General features: G+C 45.7%; 2 protein-coding genes across 3 annotated transcripts in view; one reads left to right on the top strand and one right to left on the bottom strand.

Moving 5' to 3' along the window:
* Positions 1 to 1,338, bottom strand: part of LOC143334552 (MBT domain-containing protein 1-like) — a 17,318-nt gene extending 15,980 nt beyond the window's left edge. Inside the window, exon 1 of one of the 2 annotated variants that reach the window (XM_076753382.1) lies at positions 1,212 to 1,338. In XM_076753382.1, the coding sequence (XP_076609497.1) occupies positions 1,212 to 1,232 (21 nt within the window). In that variant the 5' untranslated portion in view covers positions 1,233 to 1,338. The remainder of the gene's footprint in view (positions 1 to 1,211) is intronic. The other variant, XM_076753381.1, reaches the window with a different exon arrangement.
* A 1,246-nt stretch (positions 1,339 to 2,584) lies between these two features.
* On the top strand, positions 2,585 to 15,844 carry LOC143334549 (uncharacterized). Its single transcript, XM_076753376.1, has 9 exons — positions 2,585 to 2,984; positions 4,461 to 4,589; positions 6,649 to 6,731; positions 6,820 to 6,976; positions 7,058 to 7,213; positions 7,342 to 7,467; positions 7,611 to 7,834; positions 8,512 to 12,470; positions 14,988 to 15,844. The coding sequence occupies exons 1-9, from the start codon at positions 2,769 to 2,771 to the stop codon at positions 15,062 to 15,064; spliced, it is 5,127 nt and encodes a 1,708-aa protein (XP_076609491.1). The 5' UTR covers positions 2,585 to 2,768; the 3' UTR covers positions 15,065 to 15,844.
* The last annotated feature ends 4,156 nt before the right edge of the window (positions 15,845 to 20,000 follow it).

Genomic DNA, 20,000 nt, shown 5'->3' with positions numbered 1-20,000 from the left:
TTCTACATGAAATGGATGTTTGTTTTTCTATCTTTAATACTTGAAGTACTTTTATGTAAGTGAAGGATCAAAATACTTCCTCCACCACTGCCTGTACTGTACCAACACACTGCATTCAGTGCAGTGAAGCAGCTCAGAGCCAATCAGAGCGGTCAAACTGTTTCAGTCCTTTTTCAAGCAGCAGCAACATTTTCTCGAATGTGATGTTTGTTCTTCTTCTTTGACTCAAAAATTAAACTGAATGTTGACCATCGTTCGTTTGCAGCTGCACAGTTTTTCACCTGAAAGTAGTGAAATATTCATGAGTCAACAGACTAACTGTAGCTCACACACACACACACACACACACACACACACACACACACACACACACACACACACACACACACACACACAGCTGACAGCTGTTGCATTCAGGGAGTTTGGGGCTGTGGGATCACCGCAGTGCGGAGGCAGACAGAGGCTCAGTGGGCACAACCGGAGAATGGATACAGCACATCAGACAACGAATGACCTCCAAAATTCTGCCAATTTGAAGTTTCTTTGGTTGCAGACACCGGGATGGAGCTCATGTGTTACAGCCCAGGGCTGAGGTGACTCAGCTGAAGCCTGCCTTGAATTCGGCGCACATGTACAGTCTGTTCGAAACAGCGCGTGCTTCTTTCTGATTGATTCAGCTCGCCAATAGCTGCTCTTCACTGTGCACTGTGCTGAATGTGAGTGGAGCAGGAAAACAGCAAAGTGTCATTTTACTCAGGTAAAAGATGCTTGGTTGAGTCCATACATGCCGAATAAAAGGGTCAAAGGTAAAAGGGTGGTCATTAATTTCAAGTGCTTATCAGCGAGATGTGGGCCTTTGTCAACAAGAAAGGAATCCCAATAGTTTTGCAATGCGACAGAACAGGCAAACCAATTTTAAAAGGCTATGATTTGACCCATTAAGGAAATAATTCGCGCAGTATATATACGCCGAATAAAAGTTTACATTGAGCGCATGAATAAAAAGTTATAAAGTAATTTCAATGACGTTTATACTGACGTCGGAGAGCAAGCGAACTTAAAAGTAGAGGGTTTCTCAAAGGAGTTTTGCGCTGACTTTCTGTCAGCAGTCGCTCTGAAGCAGCCGTTAACGCCGCTGTGGACCGAGATCACAACCACAACAAAGGAGGGAAATGCGGGTTCCCGCAGCAGAGAGAAGCCTCAGGACTCACCAGGTCACCGGGGTTTTCCATCAGAGCGGAGCGCGGGGTGACACACTCACTGAAACACGAAAACCCGCAAAATAATCATTAAAACCCAGCGGCAGACATATCAACAAAATTATCATAGTTCCAGGGCGCATGCGCCGGGTCCTCTGCTGCTGATCTCTCATTGGCTGCTGTCTCTCCTTCGTGTGGGCTCTTCAGATTGGCTGGTGTTCCCGCCATCGACCCCTGCTGGACAGAAGCTGAACCTCAGTCGTGCCTGGCTGCAGCACAGAGCAGGTCGTGTGGTTCTTCTTCATTTGATCTGAATCTGCTGTGGAAAACATCCTGGATGGTCCCAGAGCCAAAGATTCTGAACCCCATGAACCTCAACAGCGACAGGCTGGTGGCTCTGACATCACACCTGATGAAGACCCTGGAGGGGCTGGTCCTTGTCCATCTCCAGCCCCCGGTGAGGCCATCGGTGGACCTGCCTCAGGCCGTCTATCAGCCTGTCGTCGCGGTGGCTGACGCTGTCCTCGACCTCCTCCATAGATCCTTCTCTCACCTGGAAAAGACTGGAGAGGAGAGACACTGCAGCTCCCTCCTGCTTCCAGTCGACCACACGCCCAAACGGACTCATTCACTCACGTGTAACATCAGCGGATCCTGAGCTGTGAATTCAGCTGCTGTCTGTTATCCTCATGTATTCTTCACTCATGCGTCATGTCTTGCTTTTTCTTGCTGATGCTTCTTGTCTTTCCACTCTCCCCTTTGCTGCTGTAACAGTGCAAACGTCCCCACTGTGGGATTAATGAAGAATTATCCATCTGACCGTATCTTCTGAAGTGAAAACACGTACAAACCTTCCCATTCTTCACCTCAGTGGATCCAGCAGCAGAGCAGAGACACCAACATTAAACTGATTTTTATAAGTGGTCATTAATACCTGACTCTGTCTGTTTCCTGAATCCACATGAAAATGAGAGTTAGAAGTGCAGAGTAGTCGTTCTGTAAAAGGCAACAGAGCATAAAGGATTTTTAAACTCTTTGATGCATGAACTGAAAACACATCAAACCCTCTCCATCCACAGCAGCAGTGCAGAAACACCAGAATTACACAAAGATTTATACATTAGCCTCTGATTATGACTGGCTGTTAAAAGCGCAGCAGGTTTCTGAAGGCCGTCATTTGGCCCTCAGGTTACAGAACTCTGTGATCCAGAGCATCGGCAGGACAAGTGAAAACCTGACTGTCTTTGTATTTCATATGTCTTTCTAAAATGCTCCTAAAGGGTAGGGCCCTGTCCTGCTGAAACCTGTTCCAGATCACAATTTAAAGGTTAATGCAGATTAAATCCTCGCTCCATCAAGTCCTGACACACCTGCAATAGAAACAACCTCTGAGACAGCGGAAGGCTTCACATCCACAGTGAGGAGTTGAGGCAGAGACTCAGAGATGTAGGAGCAGAGTTAACACAGAACGACCTGTTCTGACATCAGAACTCAGCCAGCGTTAAGGAGGATAGATGATTCTGAACGTAATACCCACAAATAACAACGTTAGCACAGAAGAGTGATGAGATGACACCGTGGCAGCTTCTCCGTGCGAGCAGAGCCAACCAGGCGGCTTTAGGTTACCGTCTTCATCATGGGCCTGGACGTCCGCTCCATTTCAGCACAGCTGTTGCTGTTGCAGCTGCTGCTGTGACTCCGGACTGCAGCAGGAGCTTCTGTTTGTCCAGAGAGAAAGACACCCTGCAGCAGCTGAACAGCCGGCTGGCCTCCTACCTGCAGCAGGTAAGACATGCGTGAGGCACAGCAGGAGCTTCATCCTGCAGCAGCACAAAAACACCAAAATCCAGCTGAGATTCATTAATCATCATTAATCATTGCTCAAGATCAACAGTTTGTAAAAATGCTACATTTCTCAAAGGAGTTCAGTTTTTTCCAACATTAAACCAACATTTAAAATGAAGAGTAATTATTCTTCAAAACAAGAACAAACAACAAAAAGCAGTAGATTTCCAAATGGAGATTTGAATGCACTGAATCATTATTCGCCTTGTTTGATTTGCATCTGTTTTGTCATTCTTTGATGGATAACGTGAAAATACTCAAAAACCTCATTACTCTCCTCCCTGATGGGTCCAGCAGCAGCGCAGAAACACCAAAGTCAGACTGAGATTCATAAGTTATCAGTTATAAGGCTCTAAAGAACAGGAGAAAGTAAAAATACCAAATTTCTCAGTGGAGTTTTGCTTTGATTGAGGGCAGTGTCCGTCATTTATCAGGAAGGGTTGATGTCTTTTACAGCTCGGGAGAACATGAAAGTAGCAGATGTTTTGATGGAGTTTTGAATGGACTGAAACAACAACTGCTTCTTTCACGAGGTCTTTACGCCTGTCTTTAAACACATGAAGCCTAAATGAAGGCCAACATTAAACTGAAATTAACAAGTGGACATTAATTACAGGAAAACAGAAAGATACCAGGTTTTTAATGGAGTTTTTTCTTGAGTACCATGTTCCTTCTTATTTTCACGGGTGGAAACTTTTGACTGTAACTGTGTAAATGTTTAAATAGGAAGGAATATGAAAAAAGCTGATTGAAACGTGCAGCAAGATTTCAAGATTTATTCATTTAAGACCTTCAGTAAATTCTTCTATTATATAAAAAACAGCTCAAAATGTCGCAGTTTTTGTGTTTCTTCTTGTAAAACACTGGATTTTTTTAAACTTCCTCCTGACATTCAGTGAGTGTAACTAAACACACTTACTGCAAACATGTGATGATCTTCTAGAATCTGATGCATTGATGAAGATTAAAGCACCAACAAGAGGAGCAGGATCATGAATGAACACATGAATGCAGCAGGATCATGAATGAACACATGAATGCAGCAGGAACATGAATCCACAGACAGCAGAGAGAAACACACTGACAGGAACACTTAACTCACACATGAGTACTTTTACTGCGAGTACATTTATCTGATTGTCTGAGGGAACGGAGCGGTAACATCTGACACTCTGTATTCATCTGTCATTCATTCTTCTCTCCAGAAGCAAATCAGAAACAATAACTGATGCAACACTGAATTCAAGCAAACTGTTTCTCAGTGTTAAACATTAGTTACTGGATGTAATTCCAGTTCTATGAGTACACGCACCTGTTGCTGAAGAAACACTTTATCACCACAAAAACTGATGATCAGTGACCAGTTTCTCACAGCTAACCGATTCTTTTCTTGTCTCTTCCGATTGGTGGATGCAGGTTCAATGTCTGGAGGCGGCCAATCACAAGCTGCAGTGTCAGATCCAGAGGGAGCTGGACAGGAAGTGTCCCAGAGAGCTGAAAGAGCTGGACGGACACCTGAGGACAGTGTCCCTGCTTCAGGACCAGGTCAGCTGAACAACACTGTGTAACACACACACACACACACACACACACACACACACACACACACACACACACACACACACCACAAATCTATCCAATCAAAGCAAATCCAATCTATGAACTCCAATAAAAACTAAAACCATACAAAATGAGACACAACGAAACAGAATGTAACTTCCCTGATGAACTAACTCATTAAAAATGATTGATCCTCTGCTGTTTTAATGGTTTATTGATCTTTGCTGCGGAATCATCTGATGTTTGATCTTCTCACATGTTTGGTTTGCTGCTTTTCCTCTCAATGATCTCAATGATCTGAATGTGTTTGGACTCATGTGGAGCTTTGGACTGTTGGTTGGACCAAACAAACATGGTGAAGGCGTCACTTTGGGTTCATTGTGACCACATTTCTCACTATTTTCACAATGTTTCCAAAGCAAACGATCAATCAATCGATGGAGAAAATGATCAGCAGATTGATCCAGAATGAAAAGAATCATTAGTTTCCTTTACAAAATGGTTCACTTACACTTACATTTTCAATGCAGGGCTTTTACTTACAACAGAGTATTCATACAGTGTAGAATTAGTAGTTTTTCTGAAGTAAATGGCCTGAATACTTCCTGGGGACACGATAATAATCAACAATAAACAACAGTCTAAATAAACAACAGTGGCACCTGCACATCACACGCAGTAAAACCAGGTCAAACCACGATCAAACAACAGGCCACACCAGCCGGAGGAGCTCTGCAGGTTCAATACTGCTGGTGTGAAGCTGCGGTTTTTCAGGCCTGTTGTGACTCGCCAGGATGTCATGTTTCTGTTTAAAGGTCAGACAGGTTGAGACGAGCCTGACTCACACATGAAATACAATTGATTCAAATGTCAGGGATTAAACCTGATCTTTAACATGTCCTGTAACAATAACGGTGTTTTTCGTTAATGACCGGTTATCTCTGAGCTCACAAAAGGGTTCTGCCTCAAAGACCTGGAATTAGTCCGAGGATTTCATATCCAACAAGCCTGAGAATTCTGTGACATTTGATGTATTCTGGCAGCTTCCTGGTCAAACAGGACTCGACATCTTAAACAACATGTTTTCCTTTTGAACATCACTCTGTTTATTCACCGGCTGCGGCTCAAAGAATCTGTTCGACTTTGAATCACTGTTCACACGACTACTGTCTTACTGCATGAGTAGGTCTTTGGGTTTTGCCACAGAAGGGGGACAACGTGAAGAACACCGAGTCTCATGTCATGGCTGTCAATACCCGCGGCAAACTCAGAGTGAAAAATTAAAAGAGGTTCTAGTCACGTTTCATCAATTCAAAGTCATTTCCTGAGACATGACCAGCAACCTCTGGGTCAGGTCACAAGTACCAACAAGTTCCAAATCAAGACCAACAAATCCAGCATCAAGACCAGCTAGTCCCCAGCCAACTTTAAAGTCAACATCAACAAGTCCTGAGTCACATCCAAGTAGTGTGAAGTCATTTCCTGAGTCATGACCAACAACCTCTGGATCATATACTTATTACCAGTAAGTACCCAGCAGCCGATGGTGTTGCTAGGGTCTCCAAGCAAGAAATCCCTGGGACCCCCACCCCACCCGTGCACACTGCAAAAATTTGGTTTTTGTACACATAAATGCACAATTTCTGGGACATTTGAGATGAATACTGACAAAATAGATTAGTGGTTCTCAAAGTGAGGTCCAGGGACCAACAGAGGTCCCTGAAGGTCCAGGCCTATCAATAATCGTTGTTGTAAATAAGTGGCCGGGGCTCCCCTAGTGGCCGGGGGCTCTAAGCCACTGCCTGGCTTGCCTGTCCGCAAGCCCCGCCCCTGCCAGGAGCACACATTATAAAATGAAGAAGTGAAGTCATTCTACCTGAAGTCACCGGCGTTCAAATCAAAGTCAAGCACCGAATTTTCTTTGATTGAGACTAAAATCTGACTCGAGTCCAAGTGATGTGATGCAATTCCTCACCTCTGACTGCTGCTGCTGCCAAAGTCACAGTTTAACTAAGCTTTCCTCTCGCTCTCCTCCTTCTGACAGATCAGTGAATGTCTCTCGGCCCAGGCTCAGGTGAAGCTGCAGCTGCTCAATGCAGAGCTTGACGTCTACGACCTCAACGTCAGGTAGATCCACACACCTTCAACACACAGCAGGATATACACGTACAGAGCACACTCAGATATATCCCATCATCCCCTGCTGTGTGAACAGGTGTGAAAACGAGAGTGAGCGCCGTGGTGGTCTGGAGGTGGAGCTTAACAACCTGAGGCTGCAGGAGGAGGAGCTGGTCCACAGGCTACCAGAGCTCCAGAGTCTGCTGAACAATCAAACACAACAACTGAGGGAGCTGCAGATGCAACACCAACAGGTAAACTGACGAAAAAACCTCACCTGGATTATTCAAATGAAAGAACTGCATCTATGTCATGATCTTTGTTTACCTGTCCAGGACATGCGGGGTCTCTTGGCTCAGATGTCAGGGGGCATCTCTGTGGAGATGCAGCCTACCGAGTCATTCGACCTGATCCAGCAGCTGGACAACCTGAGACAGATGAGTGAGATGACAATAGACAAGAACCAGAATGAGCACTGGTTCAACACGCAGGTGGACAAACATCTACAGCATGCTCTTATTTTGAAACACACAATCAATGAAAACAATCAGTTCTAAGAGTAACCACAGTTCTGTTAGTGTGGATTCATAATCATCATCATCCTCATTGTTGTGTTCAGGTATCCATGTTGAGTTCTCCTGCAGTGACCTATGAGTCAGGGTCAGAGGTCATCCAGGCCGAGCTGGGTGTACTGAGAAGAAGAGCAGCGAGTCTGGAAGAGGAGCTGACACAACTGCAGGCTCTGGTGAGCTGAAACTACTGAACTTCAAATAATAAAACAAGGAGAACTCATATTTTGCAACCCCATTAAAGCTGCAAGGGCCGCCCTCCTCATAACACCAACATGCTGCATCGTGTCTGTCTGTCTGTCTGTCTGTCTGTCTGCAGAAGGTGGTGTTGGAGGATACTGGTCTGGTGCAGAACAAGTGCTTTGTCCGGCAGCTGGAGGTTCTGCAGCAGAGAGAAGACAGTCTGTGCAGAGACCTGGACTCACTGCTGCAGACTGTAGCGCAGCAGGCTGCGGACCATCAGACCCTGCTGGATGTCAAGACCAGAATAGAGACCGAGATAGAAGACTACAGGAGGCTGCTGGATGGACTGCGCTCACAGAGGTATGACTTGATGATAATGGAAATCAAATAGATAAATGCTTTTCAGTGTCTGATATCACTCACCTCAGCACAGCCTTGAAGGTCCAGTGTGGAGGATTTGGGGATCTATTGGCAGGAACGCAAAATAACATACATTTTAATGGTTTCTTTAGTGTAGAATCACCTAAAAGTAAGAACTGTTGTGATTTTGTTGGCTTAGAATGAGTCTTTATATCTACAGAGGGAGCAGGTCATCTTCCACAGAGGCCACCATGTTGCACCGCCATGTTTCTACAGTTGCCTTGAAAGGACAAAGCAAACAAAGAGAAACTTTCACATTTTTCACATTATTAGAGGCCACCGTAAAGGAGGGTGAGGTGAGGGGTGTTCAGTGGGTTGCAACTGACAATCTCACCACTAGATGTCACTAAATCCTGCAGACTGTTATAGCTCTTTTAGTACAAATGGTGCCTTTATATCGGACTTAACATCACACCTTAACACTCTTGGGAGCTGTGCCTTGTTTAGGGATGAAAATATCAGGGAGACGATTGTAACACAAACATTTTGTCTTATAACAGGGACACATTTTTAGACATTACAGGACCTATAACCCATTGTGTTTTTTGTGACTTGAACAATAATTATTGCTGTGTTCTTTCCATCTTTCTTGTCTTTAAATGTCCTGTTGACCACAGCATCTCAAGTCTTCACCCAAACTCTGCGGTTAACGTCAGACCATTCTGTGTTACAACCAGCCCCTCTGCCTTCAGGAGAAACATCACAGTAGATAAAACAATCAGTGTTCTGGGAGGAAATCTCACAACGATGGAGGCTCAGCCTGCTTCCGGACGCAACATCCACACTGTCAGACAAACACCCGTGGTTGCCCCAGTCTCAGGAACGGTGACCACTGTCAAGCCTACTACGGTCCACAGTAAACATCCAAAGAACTCACTACTGACATTGATTAATACTTCAGATCTGACAGGCTCATTCCACAAGTCTGAAAACCAGAGAACAGGAACTCTTCCTGAAAGGACCGAGATTGAATCCATGACCATCACCACAATGGTCAACAAGCAGAGCAGCCCTGTAGAGGATAAAGTCCACACTGAAGATTTGCAAAATTCATCAACTGTTACTACTCAGATTAGCAAAGGTTTAGACGAAGGAGCTATTGTCAAAGCTTCTAAAGTGGAGACAAATACTGGCAGAACCATCATGTTGGTTCCTGACACACAATCTGTCAAGAGTGCTACCGTTCAGGCAAAACCAGAGACTTTTACTTCCGAACCAACTATCAAAGATTCTGTTTTGCAAACTAACAAAACAGAGACACACATTCAAACAGTGATCACCCAAACCATTCTTTGTGCAGAACCAGATGTGCAGCAAGGACCACATGTGATAACACATACAACCACAACTGATCCCAGAAAACCAGCTTCTGCAGAGGTAAAGACAGAGACAGAAACTGTGATTTCAGCTCAAATGAATTGCAGTGAGGGCTCCATCCAGGCTGAGAACCAGGATCCTGTAGAGGTTGTATCGTTGAGGCTGGAGACTCCCACAGAAGGTGTCGGGGATGCAGAGGACGTTGCCATCACAGCATCAACAGCATCCTCTGTCTCTGGATCTCACATTGTCAGGTCTGAGGAGGCTCAGAGGAAGATCTCTGGTTACTTAGCCCTGATGGATGACAAGCACCTAGACAGAAAAGAAAAGAAGGATGAAAAAGAAGGAGATAGTACTTCACATGTCCTCAATTTAGATCAGAGTTCGACGTTGTCCCATGCATCCAGTACGAAACAAAACAAAATCATTCTGGATGCAGATACAGGGTCTGACATTACAACAGCTTCATCCTGCAGTCAAGACAGCAATGACAACCGTGAGAGTAAAACTGCTGAAGGAATCATCACATTGGTTTCGGACACACAATCTGTCAAGAGTGCTGCTGTTAAGGAAAGAACAGAGACTTTTACTTCCAAACAAACTATCACAGATTCTGGTTTGCAGGCTAATAAAACAGAGACAAACATTCAAACAGTGATCACCCAAACCATTCTTTGTGCAGAACCAGATGTGCAGCAAGGACCACATGTGATAACACATACAACCACAACTGATCCCAGAAAAACAGCTTCTGCAGAGGTAAAGACAGAGACAGAAACTGTGATTTCAGCTCAAATGAATTGCAGTGAGGGCTCCATCCAGGCTGAGAAGCAGGATCCTGTAGAGGTTGTATCGTTGAGGCTGGAGACTCCCACAGAAGGTGTCAGGGATGCAGAGCAAGTTGCCATCACAGCATCAACAGCATCCTCTGTCTCTGGATCTCACATTGTCAGGTCTGAGGAGGCTCAGAGGAAGATCTCTGGTTACTTAGCCCTGATGGATGACAAGCACCTAGACAGAAAAGAAAAGAAGGATGAAAAAGAAGTAAAGGATACCTCACATGTCCTCAATTCATCCAGTGCCGAACAAAACAAAGTCATTCTGGATGCAGATGCAGGGTCTGGCATTACAACTGCCTCATCCAACAACCTTGAGAGTAAAACTGCTGAAGGAATAATCACACTGGCTCCCGACACACAGCCTGCCAAGAGCACTGCTGCTCAGGAAAAAACAGAAACCTCTACTTCCAGACAAAGTATCACAGATTCTGGTTTACAGCCTGATAAAACAGAGACAATCATTCAAACTGTGATCACAACTCAAGATGACCAGCTTGAGAGTAAAACTGCAGGTACAGAGATTTTGAAGAAAGTGGAGTTAGAAGTGAACCAGGGGAAAGTAGCCAACAGTTTCCATGATACCAATCAAGTAAAGGTGGAGTCGGACAATGAGACAAAGTCTACATGTCTAACAGATTCTGGTGTTGCAGTTAAGGCAGAGGCATTGATGAGCATGACAGATCAATTATTAGCAGAAAAAGAGAAGCAACTTAATTCTGGAGGCCAGGACAAAGATACAGGTAGCATTGCAGATAACAAGGAAGTCCAGAAGCCAGATGGCAGTCCAGAAGGGAAGTATGAAGAACAGAAAGAGACTTCCAGTATAGATCGTGAAGTGATGGGACAGAAAAAAAGTGATTGCCAGGTTCCCAACATGCCTGGCGACAGCAAAAGAGTGTTAAATGAGTGTGTTAAGTCAGCTAGCTTTGGTAATGTCCCTGCTAAAGAAGGGACTACCTTTAGCGTTGTGGCTAGTAATTCAGAGGGTATGGCTACTAGCAATAGTGGTGTCGCTAGTGATATGGCAGCTAGGTTTGGTGGCACAGCTGCTAATTCATCAAGTACAGTCAATGGTAATGCAGAAGCTGCCAGTATAGCAGGGACTAAGGGAAGAATAAGGCATGACAGCAGAGAGCAGATAGTTTATGGGGGTAGTCCGGAAGCAAAGAAACCCCATCAAGGGCCTAACACAGGAAGCAAAGAAATCCCATCAGAGGCCACACTGCCTACAACAAGCAAGAAAGAAACAGGGAGGTTCAGCAGTGGAGGAAGTGGAGAATGGATTGTTTATGGCGTAGGTATTGGACGTAAAAGCAGCCTGGATGGTAGCACTAGCTTACCCAGCGAAAGGAAAGAAGAAGGCCACTCAGCGGCCACAAACTCTGCAAGAGAGTCAGGGAGTAGAGGCAATGGTCTTGAGCAGAAGAGCAGCTTATCCAGGACAAGGAGTGAAGAGAGCCCACCAGAGACGATGCCCTCTTCAACGAGCCCGCAAGAAATAAGGAAGTTTGGCAGCAGAGGGAGTGGAGAGTGGAGAGTCTATGGTGGGAGTACAGGACGTATAAGCAGCTGTGCTCGCAGCAGTAGCTTACCTAATGTAGAGAAGGAAGAGGAGGCAAAACAAACAAGCCCATCAGGGTCACTTGGAACAGGGAGGTTTAGTAGCGCAGGGAGTGGAGAGTGGAGAGTTTATGGTGGGAGCTCTGGACGTTTGAGTAGTGCCAGTAGTGCAGACAGGGTCAGTGTCAGTGCCAGTCACAACAAAATGATGAGCCCAACAAGTAGCCACAAGAGTAGCGGATCAAGACTCGGTAGTGCTGGTAGTGGGGATAGGCTCAACTCAAGTAAGGTTGTTAAACGTAGCAGCAGTGTAGGTAGTGGTGGTCAGTTAAGCAGCTCAGGTAGTGGTGGCAGGCTCAGCAACTCATCGGGAAGCCTCAGGATCAGCAGCGAATGGAAGCCTGTTTACAGCTCAGCTAACGCACGAAAGAGCAGTATAGGCAGTGCAGGGCGTTTAAGTGGAGGGGGGACGATCAGTAGCCAAAAAACCTCGAGCCCTGGGGGCAGGATGATTGTCAACATTGGTAGTAGTGGGTGGCTGAACAGTCCAGCAGCCGGTGGGAACAGCCCAGGAAGTGGCTCTAAGATTAGCACTGCAGGTGGCACCGATAGAATCAGCACCCGAGCTGGAGGAAGGATCAGCAACTCCTCTGGGTCAGGGAGGACCAATAGCATGGGGGGGAGGGTCATCAGCAGCAGCGACCGGCCAATCAGGAGCACTGGCAGCGGAGCCGGAGGCACCAAGGAGAGAATCAGCGTTTGTAAGATGGCGGCACTGTCAATCTCAGCAGCGGGGAGGGAGAGGAGTCAGGACAAAAAAGAAAAAACTCAGCCGACCCGACAGAAACAACAGACTGGAGGTGAGAACGGCTGCTGGACATTCACATCAACACCAACAAAAACACATCCAACACAAGGACACATCCAACACAAGGACACGTCCAACACTAGAACACATCCAACACTAGAACACATCCAACACAAGGACACATCCAACACTAGAACACGTCCAACACAAGGACACATCCAACACAAGGACATGTCCAACACAAGGACACATCCAACACAAGGACACGTCCAACACAAGGACACATCCAACACAAGGACACGTCCAACACTAGAACACATCCAACACAAGGACACATCTGACACCATAACACATCCAACACAAGGACACGTCCAACACAAGGACACATCCAACACAAGGACACATCCAACACTAGAACACATCCAACACAAGGACACGTCCAACACAAGGACACATCCAACACAAGGACACATCCAACACTAGAACACATCCAACACAAGGACACGTCCAACACAAGGACACATCCAACACTAGAACACATCCAACACAAGGACACATCCAACACAAGGACACATCCAATGCAAGGACACATCCAACACTAGAACACATCCAACACAAGGACACGTCCAACACAAGGACACATCCAACACAAGGACACGTCCAACACAAGGACACATCCAACACAAGGACACATCTGACACCATAACACATCCAACACAAGGACACGTCCAACACAAGGACACATCCAACACAAGGACACATCCAACACTAGAACACATCCAACACAAGGACACGTCCAACACAAGGACACATCCAACACTAGAACACATCCAACACAAGGACACGTCCAACACAAGGACACATCCAACACTAGAACACATCCAACACAAGGACACATCCAACACAAGGACACATCCAATGCAAGGACACATCCAACACTAGAACACATCCAACACAAGGACACGTCCAACACAAGGACATATCCAACACTAGAACACATCCAACACAAGGACACATCCAACACAAGGACACGTCCGACACAAGGACACATCCAACACAAGGACACGTCCAACACTAGAACACGTCCAACATAAGGACACGTCCAACACTAGAACACATCCAACACAAGGACACATCCAACACAAGGACACGTCCAACACTAGAACACATCCAACACAACGACACATCCGACACAAGAACACATCCAACACAAGGACACGTCCAACACAAGGACACGTCCAACACCATAACACATCCAACACAAGGACACATCCAACACAAGGACACGTCCAACACAAGGACACGTCCGACACCATAACACATCCAACACAAGGACACATCCAACACAAGGACACATCCAACACAAGAACACATCCAACACTAGAACACATCCAACACAAGGACACGTCCAACACAAGGACACGTCCGACACCATAACACATCCAACACAAGGACACATCCAACACTAGAACACATCCAATGCAAGGACACATCCAACACTAGAACACATCCAACACAAGGACACGTCCAACACAAGGACATATCCAACACAAGGACACGTCCAACACAAGGACACATCCCACACAAGGACACGTCCAACACTAGAACACATCCAACACAAGGACACATCCAACACTAGAACACATCCAACACAAGGACACATCCAACACAAGGACACGTCCGACACAAGGACACATCCAACACAAGGACACGTCCAACACTAGAACACGTCCAACATAAGGACACGTCCAACACTAGAACACATCCAACACAAGGACACATCCAACACAAGGACACGTCCAACACCAGAACACATCCAACACAACGACACATCCAACACTAGAACACGTCCGACACCATAACATGTCCAACACAAGGACACGTCCAACACTAGAACACATCCAACACAAGGACACGTCCAACACAAGGACACGTCCAACACAAGGACACGTCCGACACCATAACACATCCAACACAAGGACACGTCCAACACTAGAACACATCCAACACAAGGACACGTCCAACACAAGGACACGTCCAACACCAGGACACATCCAACACTAGAACACGTCCAACACAAGGACACGTCCAACACAAGGACACGTCCGACACCGGGACACGTCCGACACCGGGACACGTCCAACACAAGGACACGTCCAACACAAGGACACATCCAACACTAGAACACATCCAACACAAGGACACGTCCAACACAAGGACACATCCAACACCAGGACACGTCCGACACCGGGACACATCCAACACAAGGACACGTCCAACACAAGGACACATCCAACACAAGAACACATCCAACACAAGGACACGTCCAACACAAGGACACGTCCAACACAAGGACACGTCCAACACCAGAACATGTGCAGACATACAAGAAAACACAAGAGTGTGTAGTTAGTACACAAACAACATAGAGAAACACCAGAGGAGTACTGGAGAAGTATTCCTCTGAAGTGTTGATGTGGAGTCCTTTCCAGCTGGGACAGCGTCCATTAGGACAGGTAAATCGATGTATTGCAGCCTATAGAAACTAAGAGTACTCCCTCTCTTGCAGGCACCTCTCCTCTCCTCCAGCGATGGCTGACCACAGGTATCAAGGTCAAGAGTGCCAATCCTGATGGCGCTAAGTGACATCATGAGCCTCTGATTGGATAATGGGGGAGAAACGGAGTGACATCACGCTTTCAGGCTGAACACATTCAACTCTAAGAGAACTGCTTTAACACCAAACAATACACGTGCTGGAAAGAATACTAGAGCATTTACTTAAGTAAACGTACTAATACATCAATACAGAAATACTCCATTACAAGTAAAAGTCCTTCATAAGTAGAAGTACAGAAGTACTTGTACTGCAGGAAAATGGTCTCTGACTGATGTGTTGTTTGAGTTTTACTACATGAATGAAGTGTGGAGGAAGTGTGAGGCCATGAAGAGACATCAGTCACTGGACCAGTTCAGAGGTTTAACCTTAAAACCATCAGCTGCTGCCGATGAAGCAAAGCCAACAATGTTCATCTCTGATCTCAGAGAAGCATAAACTGAGAAACACTCAACCGAAGTACAAGTACCTCAAAATTGTACTGAAGTACAGTACTTGTGTAAATGTACTTAGTTACTTTCCAGCACTGACAGACACGGTATAAAATGACCACACTCGTTTGTTCTGTTCACGTTTTTAATCCTGAGTTTGTTCTGTTACAGTTAAAGAATCGATCACAAACACTTTCTTGATTTTGGCTCATAATCAGCTTCACGCTCACTTCCTGTGCTCGGCTGTGCATCTTAAACTGTGAGCTGTTACCCTTTGACTTCACCGCTGTGGAGTCTCAGTGTTCAGGTCTGGGGACCCTCTCCTGGTCTTTGTCTTCATGTTTCATGTCTCTGCTCATTCGCTCATCTTGTTGTTGGCCTCGGTCTTAAAATCTGATTTGATTATTATTTTTAATCAGAAAATAAAGCTGATAAATGAGGCGTGTGCTGTTTATTTCTTCAGTATTTCATGATGATAAACTTTGTGTGAAAGACAGGAAGGACTTTTTCACTTCAGTCTATCACGTGAATTCAAAGTCACAGGTAGAAAAACTCGTTTAAACGTCTTCAGAGAATTAATCCTACTGACGGAGCGTTCAGATCTGAAGTTTACAGTTTCCCACGCAAGACACGGCCAGTACTGGAGGAAGTACTCACATCCCTTACTACAGTAAAGGTACTAATACAACACTGTAAAACTCCTGCATAGAAAATGTTCAGTACTGCTTCACTAAAAGTATGTAAATGTACTTGAAGTATTGAATGCCGACAACTGCTTAATCACCACCTGCACAGGTAACTAGTAGTAAAGCTGTCAGATAAATGTAGTGGAGTAAAAAGTTCAGCATTTCCCTCTGAGGTGAAATGCAGTGTAAGTTGAAAATGCAGGAAAAGAAAACACTGCAGTACAAGTGCGTACTTATACATGTGCTTGTGCTTTGAATGATTTGCTATCAGAACATGAACGTCAATCAGGATTTTGATGGGACTGAATCGTCCTGAAGCTGGTGTCTGACGAACTGTGCAGGACGTGTTTGACCAGCAGGTGGCAGCACAGAGAACACGAAGTCCAGCAGGAACCTTCAGCGTTGAACAATCTGCTCTTCAGTCGACATTAGTCCTCAGTGGGGTGTGAAAGATTCAGAAATCAGCTGATGGCGCTGAACCTTTTCACAGAACACATCAGGAAGTCGTCCAATCAGGTTCACGTTGATTGATGATTACTTTGAAAGCACCGCGTGTGTTTTCAGTCCTGCAGCTCTTCCATCATTCCCACCTTCATCTGTCCTGCAGTGATTTCTTCTCATTATTCCAGGTTAGATCTTTGCCTTTCTCTACTTTTAAAGGACTTTAGATGTTTTCAGGTCAGATTTGATCTTGGTTTGATGAGGGTGAAGAACATCAAGCTGAGCGTCCTTCCAGCAGACCTGAAGTGTGTGTTTGCAGCCAGCAGGGGTCAGAGGTGATCACAGATTAATCCGCTTGTTCCAGGTGAGAACATCCTGCCTCACCTGTGTGGGAGAAGCGTCAGTAAAGCTTCAGTAAAAGTAACAGTACCACAGCACTAATTAACTAACTAACTAACTAACTAAAAGTCTTTAGTTAAATAAAAGTGCAAAAGTATTAACAACAAAATGTAGTATCAAAAGTAAAAGTACACAGAGTGGCTACTGTCAGTATTACACATTATACAACTGATGTTTTAATATGTTGCTAACCGGAGCTCATTTTCACTACTTCATATTGTTTTGGTACTTTAATCTGTACAAATGGATCATACTTTACAAACTCTGCAGACACATGCAGTGCAGCAAAAAGAACAGTGTTTCCCTCTGAGGCGTGGGATGGACAGTCCAGGTGGCCTGTAGGGGGCAGTAAACACCACAGTGGACATCTGTCAGTCTGATTATTCCAACATGAAGGGGACTCTTCCTGCCGGCGGTCCTGCCTCACTGTGGCCACTGGAGGGCAGCAGAGAGTCAGATCCACCTGAGAGAAGCCAGACAGGTGACATGAGCTTTAATACAAGACCAAAAAACAGAGTGAAGCCATTAAAAATGGTCTTCACACGAAATATACGACAGAGACGAGAATCTAAAACACAGGAAGACACAGGAAGACACAGGAGGACACAGGAGGACACAGGAGGACACAGTACTTTATATTATCAAAATACTACGCTGAGGCAGGCTGGTGCACAGGTATGAACAGAACAGTGTGTACTGAGGCCGTTCAACAGCTTGTGAACAGTCATAAAACATGGAAACTGGGTGTGTGTGTGTGTGTGGGCAGGTTTTTATATGCACACACACACACACACACACACACACACACACACACACACACACACACTCAGTCTTTAACTCTCAGCAGAGTAAATAAAAACACGAACAGGAAGCTTCGTTAAAATGTGATTTAAAGCCGAATCAGTCAAATAATAAAACCTGATGAAGATTTAAAGCTGAAGTTTAAAAACGAGGTCGCTGAGGTCGAAGCTGCACATCGAGCCGATCAGCATGAAGACGTCGTCCAGAAACCAAAGACGGCGCGTATGCGTGTGTGTGTGTGTGTGCGTGTGTGCGTGCGTGTGTGTGTGTGTGTGTATATGTGTGTCCATCATGAATCTGAGGGAAATGAAAAACGATGACAGACTGACAGGAAACACAAACGCCATGTTCACCTCAGTCACATGATCACATTTGACCTTCTAATCCACCCAGATCCAAACACACCTGGACCCTGCATCCAGGTGTCTTTAAGACGCCTACAGCGTCCACAGGCCTCGTTTACGATGTCCCCAGACTCTGTTTCCAGGTGTCGATGTGTCCAGCTGCAGGTGAGTCATGTGACCTTCATATTTACTGTGTGCTGTCACTTTGCTGTTCTTCCTCTTTATGTCATCAAGCTTTAAAACGCTCCCATCAGTGTGAAGTCTATGGGAAACGCTACTGAGCGCGTGCAGCGGGCCCCTCAGCGCTGAGGTCATGTGGTCGATGGCGTGAAGATGGATGATGTGACACCTGACACAGAGCAGTGCAGGTGACATGGATATCACAATGGTTACAGAATCAACACCTTTAAAGTTTCATTGAGTCTCAGTGAAGCTCTCCTGCTCACACCTGGAGAGCTCTCTGACCTACCTGCAGGCTCCGCCCTCACCTGCCTAAATACCTCATGTCAAAACGGATGGCGGATCAACGATTTACGACCCTCGTCTGCAGCGGCCGCTCCCTCTTCAAACATGCAGAGGTCAAACACCAGGTCGTCTCTACCTGTGCAGGTAGTGAACTGAGGCGAGCTGGTCGTTCTCCACCACAGAGAGTCCACACGAAGGTGTTCAGGAAATAAACCTGAGAGCTGCTTCCTGTTTGTCAGCGATGGAAACACGAGGAGCCAGAGCTGAACGCAGAGCAGGTCGGTCAGAGAGCTGTTACACAAGCAAACACTACACAGGGAGGGTGTGTGTGTGTGTGTGCGCGTGTGTGAACCTGTGTGTGTTATCACTGTGGTATTTCCCAGAAGCCTCTTGGAACCGATCCCTCATGTGAAGTATGGAGAGGGACAAACAGGACATTCCTCTCAGTCACTACTGTTCACTTAAATCTCACACAGGTTATCAGCCAATCAGCTGAAGGGGCCGACGGCGTGCCAGCGACACACCTGTCGCTGTGAAGACCTGGACCTGCATCAAACACAACAAGAACCATTTAGGACTCAGATCAGATCCTGATATTTATCTAAATCTCACGCTGAGAGTGAAAGAGTTCTCAGGATGTGCTCGAACAGGCTCGGCGAAACAACCGCAGGCTGAACGCTGGAGCTAATCATTATTAGCATTATTAGTAATTATTAGTAATTATCAGTGTCCTGCTGCACTTTCACTGACGACACTGTTACCTGGTGAAGGCTCGGTGAGCAGCATCATGGCCGATCAGCTGCTGCTCACCTTTACCTGTCTGACTGAACGTGTTCTGGGCAGACGCCTCTAAAACGAAGTAAAAATGTAATGAAGTTTGGTGAAAAGATGCAGCTTTGCACATTTTTGATGCATGTGCAACGTGCAAAAAGTGTGTGTGTGTGTGTGTGTGTGTGTGTGTGTGTGTGTGTGTGTGTGTGTGTGTGTGAGAGTGTGTGTCATGCAGAGTTAACACACAGAGGTGAGTGGATGAACTGGACCATGCTGGCACGAACAGAGAGCAGAAACTTGGCAGCGGATGAATAGAAACTGATCTGCTGTCAGTGTGTATTGTGCTCAGGTGTGTGTGTGTGTGTGTGTGTGTGTGTGTGTGCGTGTGTGTGTGTTTGATGGTGGAACATGTACCAGCTGTACATTACGAACTCATCACATCTTGTGATTTTCAAACCTCGTGTGATGATCACGTCCATGTCTGTGCTCAGTGGGTCAAACTGGTTACCTGTGATTAAAACCATTAAAACCAGTATCACTGTCACATAACACACACTGAGGAATCAGCCAATCACTGCGCTGTGTGGCTGACTGTCAGTCTGAAGCTCTTTAATTCCAGATTAAACT

The sequence above is a fragment of the Chaetodon auriga genome, chromosome 16 (assembly GCF_051107435.1).
Source record: "Chaetodon auriga isolate fChaAug3 chromosome 16, fChaAug3.hap1, whole genome shotgun sequence".
NCBI classification, from domain to species: Eukaryota; Metazoa; Chordata; class Actinopteri; order Chaetodontiformes; family Chaetodontidae; genus Chaetodon; species Chaetodon auriga.
The sequence above is the reverse complement of the archived record's forward strand: the minus strand, read 5'-3'. Positions and strand labels throughout refer to the sequence as shown.